Genomic DNA, 6593 nt, shown 5'->3' on the forward strand with positions numbered 1-6593 from the left:
TCTGAGTCTCATGCGGGGGAGAGAATAAGTAATGTGTCTAGAATGGATGCATGTGTTTGTGGAGGAAACTAGGGGAACAGTCGATGAAAGTCTCTTGTTTAAACAGAACGGGTAATTTACATCACTCCCCAGCCAGAGCAGTAAAGGGGAGATGCCTTTCCCCAGAGGGTTCAGGTTATTAATTAACCCCTCCTCAGAGTTTTCAGCCAACCATAAAGTAGCATATACTCAGCACCCAGAGCATGAGCGGTAAACATCCAGCTAACCTTGGTGAGGTCTCCTAAACTGCAGATTTGGCAGCACTTTTGAAACAGCCCTGTTTATCTTTCATCAAGCTGGATTCTGTCCTTGTTCTAGATCTTGACTCCCTAAAGGTGGGGCTTTTGGCTCTGCCAGACAATTTCACTACTTCCTGCCTGGCATCCCTTCAGGGCTCTCTGGTCCTGCTCCACCAGGCTCCAACATAAAGTCTGCAAAAATACCTGCTTAGAGCAGGACAGGAGAATGAAACTCTCAACTATGTTCAGGCTGGGGCAGGGGGAGGGGGCGGGGCAGGGATTAATAAATACTCCCGACCTCTCTCTGACCCTGTACCAGTCACCTTCCTGGAACTGGCTTCCGCCATCTGAGAAGAAGCAGAAATTACAATGTGCTAGAACTTGGGTCATCAGGGTGTTGGTACCTTGAGCTCTCTGAAGTGGGCTTCCAGGATGATATATTTTGAGTTTTGTTTTCATTTCTTAATTTACTGTGTAACACCAACACACAAATATGCTTCTGATATTTTTCAGTTGCTCTCATAGAATATTTGAATAAACTGTAGCATTAAGTTTATAAATGATCAAGGCCCACTAAGCCCTCTTATAAATGAAGCAGCCAACTGTTATTTATGCAGGGGATTAATAGATGTCTCAGATATGAACTTGTTTGTTTTGATCTTTTATCTTCATTGAGGGAAAACAACCCATCCTGATTTTGCAGTTTTATCATATCAGGACTCAGCAGCAAACTAATATCCATGTGAAGAGTCGATCTTTAGCATCTGTTGAATACATTACATATCATGTCATATATAGTAATTTACCATTTTCCTACTAAGCTCTCATTTTCCTCTCAAGAATTGGCCGATGAGATATTTATTTTCATTCCCACTTATCTAATTTTAGCTGCTAATCCCTTTAATCAAACAGCGGTATGGGCTCCCCTTAGTGCCAATGACCTACAATTCATCAGTTTAAAATATGGGATGTAGAACAAATGAGTGTATTTAGTGTTAGTTCTGACCGCCTGCTTTAATCACACTATGGTAAGTCTGAAAGAATTGTATTTTTGTATACTTTTAAATTGATAAAACTTCAGCATCATTCATATTAACAGTATGCTTTGTATTTTAAACAATGTTTAATGTGTTTTGTAGCTAACAATTTATAAAGCAATAAGATCTGTTTAAAAGGCATGATCAGTTAGATAATGACTACTTGCAAATGTTAAAGCCTAAGGCAAGGATGAGGGCCTTAACGTATGTATTCAGTCACTCTTTTATAGTTCAGGGGTGAAACATTAAATATTGCTTTTGTTAACAAATCTGAGGACTCCTAAGGCTTTGAAGTTTTCACTGTGCTGTACAAAGAAAGCCCTGGTGGCAGCACGAATAGAATTCATACCCATACCCCCTAAATTGAAGAACTTTTGGCTACCTGTTAGGAATGTAGGGCCTCCAAGACACAGCTCAGCCATTCTGATTCTATCCAGTAGAGGGTAGTGGTGCATATACTCATCAGGCAGTTCTTTACACTATTATGAAACCTAATTAGGATGAAAAATTCCATTGACATATTTTGTTTTCAATGGAGAGACAGAGCAGCAAGATACTACTAATAAAGAGAATGTCTGCTTGTGTGCCTACCATACAGGAATCTGTGTATACATGCTGTAATTGATATAATGTGGTCCTTTCCTTAATATGTTGCTTGATCTTTCAGATAATCTTGCTCAACTGTATTGTCTGTTTTCCTCCTTCTTTCTCTTGGGCGGGAGGTCTGATCTAGTAGATATGGCAGTCAAGCACTGGTGAGTTCTAGTCCTATTTGACACTGACTCCCTCTGGCCCCCTTAGGCAGTTCACTGGAGATATCTGCCTCAGTTTCCCCATGGGTGAAGTGGGAAAAATACTACTTAACTACCTATTTCCCATTATAAACCTGATTTTCTTTTTTAACTCTTCCCCCCAAAGAAACCAATCTTCTGAAACTTTGCATGTTGCATCTCATCCAAAGGAAGAATTTTTTCTGGTTAGTTTGATTAAAAATCAGAAAACAATATTAACTGATGGTGTTTAGAAAAAATTTAAAAGTTAATTTCAGGTAAAATTTTCAGGTTTTTTTTTTCTGGCTCATAAAATCTGAAAAATGACTTGGCCTAGAACTCTTGTTTGTCTAACTGTACCACACCCATCCCTCACTCAATATTGAAAGGCATTTCTCAGTTAGACAAATGAGTTCTAGGCCAAGTCATTTTTACATAGATATATAATAAAAACAGCTTGTGATAACCCAAACTAAAGTAAGCAGTGCAGCAGCTAACTAGGGAGCTCATTAAAGCGGGTTTCAGAGTAGCAGCCATGTCAGTCTGTATCTGCAAAAAGAAACGGAGTATTTGTGGCACCTTAGAGACTAACAAATTTATTTGAGCATAAGCTTTCGTGAGCTACAGCTCACTTCATCGGATGCATACAGTGGAAAATACAGTAGGGAGATTTTATATACACAGAGAACATGAAATAATGGGTGTTACCATACACACTGTAACGAGAGTGATCAGGTAAGGTGAGCTATTACCAGCAGGACAGAAAAAAACCCCTTTTGTCGTGATAATCAAGGTGGGCCATTTCCAGCAGTTGACAAGAAGGTGAGAGTAACAGTGCGGGGGAAATAAACATGGGGAAATAGTTTTACTTTGTGTAATGACATCCACTCTCAGTCTTTATTCAAGCCTAATTTAATGGTGTCCAGTTTGCAAATTAATTCCAATTCAGCAGTCTCTCATTGGAGTCTGTTTTTGAAGTTTTTTTGTTGTAATATTGTGACTTTTAGGTCTGTAATCGAGTGACCAGAGAGATTGAAGTGTTCTCTGACTGGTTTTTGAATGTTATAGTTCTTGACATCTGATTTGTGTCCATTTATTCTTTTACGCAGAGACTGTCCAGTTTGTCCAATAAAGCAGGGTTACACAAGGGAATTGGTTGACTGCTGAGGAAGGAGGCCTGAGGAGAAAAGAAAGTGCTTGCTTTACAAAAGGATAAGTGAGATGCGTAAGTAGTGAGATAGTTAGTCCCAGGAACAGAAAGCAAGCTGCTTTTTCCTAACTCTGATGCATTTTGCAGCAGCATAGTGATACGGTTACCTTTCTAACAGGGAAGCCCTGGCAGTGTTAGCATAGGTGCCGACTCCGTAGGTGCTCCGGGACTGAAGCACCCACAGGGGAAAAAATGGTGGGTGCTGGCAGCCCCCCATGAGTGCCCTCCCACCCAGTGGTGCAAGTAAAATCCATTTCTTACTGATACGGGGGGGAGAGGAGGCACCGGCTAAGGGGGGCACGAGGGCCTCACGCTCTCCCCGTCCCCTCCTCATGATCCATCCCACGTTACCAGGGGTCTGTGGGGTCGGGACTCTGTCCTCCTCCTGCTGCGCCGGAGACTTTTTGGAACCGCAGCAACGAAAGGAGAAGAACACCGGCAGCTCCTCTGGTGGCTGTACCCCACCCAGCGGTGCTCCCCTCCCCCAGCCCTGTCCTCCAGCGAGGCTGCTGCTGTACAGACAGAGGAGACGCAGCTCCGTGAATGGGCTGGAGGTGGTACAGCCGCGCCAGAGGAGCTGCTGGCGTGGGGTGGCCAGCTCTTCCGGTGTCTTTCTGGTACGTTGTATCGGCTATAAATATCTTGCTGGCACGGCGTACTGTACCATGCCGCCATACTTGCACTGCTGCCCCCACACCCCCCAGCTCCCATGCTGGTGGGCCCCGCAAATCTGCACCTCCCCCTCCCTTCCTGTGCCTCCCCCTTGCTGCGAACTGCTGTTTCGCAGTGTTCAGGAGGCTCTGGGGGGCAGGGGAGAGGATGCAGCGCACTTGGGAGACGGGGTGGAACTGGGCAGTAAGAGGTGGAGCGGGAGCAGTAAGAGGCAGGGCAGGGGTAGGGCTTTGGGGGAGGGGGTGGAGTGGGGGCGGGGCCTGGGGCAGAGCCCGGGGTCGAGTACCCCCTGGCACATTGTAAAGTTGGCACCTGTGAGTGTTAGTAATAGAAAAGGGAAATTGGGAGGGAAAATGTTTTTTCATTTTAATTGTATATCTTGAACATTATTTGATTTTAACTAAATTGCCAGTCTGGTTCACCAACTCTTTTCTTGTTTAAATGTGATGGTAGAGAAAGCGTCATTTATATTGCGCTATTCTCAGATTTGTATTTTTTCTTATAACAGGACTTTTCACTTATATAACTAATACTGATTGGTTGGTTAAGCAGTTTGCTCAGCTGGGGAATCACTCAATGAGCTAGTCAGCCAAGGAGAAGAAAGTCTGCCTGGATTCTGGTTGGAGACTTTTGCAGGCAAGAGGAGGGAGTCATGCTTCTGACTCAGCTGACTGCATAGAGTGGATGAACAAAGACTCTGGTTTACGCTACAGCTGTAATTTGACCTATGTCATGCTACATCAGTTACATAACAGAAGCCAACATAACTTAGGTCGACTTACAGTGGTGTCTACACCATGCTGTGTTGACGGGAGACCCTCTCCCACTGACTTGGAATTTGAATTTGCAGTTTGCCTGGGACTGGTAAGTATCCGAGTCTGTGTTTGTTTGCTTGCTGAGGAAGTATCCAAGCGTGTGTTTGCTGTGGGGGCAGTGTGAGAGCCTGAGTGAGTGTCTGATTGGCTGCTAGCCTGCAGGGGGCGGGCAGTAGGGTGTCTGTTTGTTTGCGACAGGGAAGCCTGGCTGTTTAAAAATAGCCAGAGCTTCGCGAACCAGCTGAGCGGCGGGGACAGCAGAGGAGCACACAGCAGGAGTTTGCCTGGGAGTTCGCCTGGAGTGAGGCCAGTGAGGCTTACGTCTTGCAAACTGCTCTGAGGAAGCTCGTAGTAGGAAGGTGATATGGAAGGGGGGGGGTTCAGCTGTTGTGACCTGCACTGGATGTGCCATGTTTGTCTTTCTTCCACAGGACAGAAGCGACTTTGTCTGTACAAAGTGCAAGCTGGTCTCCATATTGGAAGAGAAGATTGAAGGTCTGGAGCAACAGATAACAACCCTGCGTTGCATACGGGCAACTGAGGATTTCCTGGACGAAACTCAGGATAGGCTTCTAGGGGCACAAAGCTCTACAGATATAGAGCAGGTTGCACAGAGGAGCCAAGAGGCCAGTGAAGAAGCTTGGCAACATGTGACCTCCAGAAGAGGTAAGCGGAATGTCCGGGTTCCAGTAACACAGACACAGGTAACTAACCGCTTTCATGTTCTCTCCACAGGTATCGTTGCGGAGAGTGGACCAGATGATATGTCTGGGGCGAGAAAGCAGAAGGAGACTCCGCTGGTTGGAAGGCATGAGATGCGCTGTCCTGAGGTTGGGGGTTCCACGACCACCACCCCGAAGAGGAGAAGGCGGGTGGTGGTGGTCGGGGACTCTCTCCTCCGGGGGACTGAGTCATCTATCTGCCGCCCTGACCGGGAAAACCGAGAAGTCTGCTGCTTGCCAGGGGCTAAGATTCGTGATGTGACGGAGAGACTGCCGAGACTCATCAAGCCCTCGGATCGCTACCCCTTCCTGCTTCTCCACGTGGGCACCAATGATACTGCCAAGAATGACCTTGAGCGGATCACTGCGGACTATGTGGCTCTAGGAAGAAGAATAAAGGAGTTGGAGGCGCAAGTGGTGTTCTCGTCCATCCTCCCCGTGGAAGGAAAAGGCCTAGGTAGGGAGCGTCGAATTGTGGAAGTTAACGAATGGCTACGCAGGTGGTGTCGGAGAGAAGGCTTTGGTTTCTTTGACCATGGGATGGTGTTCCATGAAGGAGGAGTGCTGGGCAGAGACGGGCTCCATCTTACGAAGAGAGGGAAGAGCATCTTTGCCAGCAGGCTGGCTAACCTAGTGAGGAGGGCTTTAAACTAGGTTCACCGGGGGAAGGAGACCAAAGCCCTGAGGTAAGTGGGAAAGCGGGATACCGGGAGGAAGCACAGGCAGGAATGTCTGTGAGGGGAGGGCTCCTGCCTCATACTGGCAATGAGGGGCGATCAACAGGTTATCTCAAGTGCTTATATACAAATGCACAAAGCCTTGGAAACAAGCAGGGAGAACTGGAGGTCCTGGTGATGTCAAGGAACTATGACGTGATCGGAATAACAGAGACTTGGTGGGATAACTCATATGACTGGAGTACTGTCATGGATGGTTATAAACTGTTCAGGAAGGACAGGCAGGGCAGAAAAGGTGGGGGAGTAGCACTGTATGTAAGGGAGCAGTATGACTGCTCAGAGCTCCGGTACGAAACTGCAGAAAAACCTGAGTGTCTCTGGATTAAGTTTAGAAGTGTGTGCAACAAGAGTG

The 6593-nt window shown here is 46.3% G+C and overlaps 1 protein-coding gene across 1 annotated transcript; it reads left to right on the forward strand.

Annotated features, from left to right (window-relative positions):
* Positions 1-4549: 4549 nt before the first annotated feature.
* On the forward strand, positions 4550-6158 carry LOC311516735 (uncharacterized protein; the record flags this gene model as incomplete). Its single annotated transcript, XM_084621080.1, has 2 exons — positions 4550-4831; positions 5214-6158. Exons 1-2 carry the CDS (start codon positions 4652-4654, stop codon positions 6156-6158), a joined length of 1125 nt encoding a protein of 374 aa, XP_084477206.1. The 5' UTR covers positions 4550-4651.
* Positions 6159-6593: the final 435 nt, after the last annotated feature.

This window comes from Lepidochelys olivacea (genome assembly GCF_965140295.1).
Source record: "Lepidochelys olivacea isolate rLepOli2 genome assembly, chromosome: 2".
In the NCBI taxonomy this organism is placed as follows: Eukaryota; Metazoa; Chordata; order Testudines; family Cheloniidae; genus Lepidochelys; species Lepidochelys olivacea.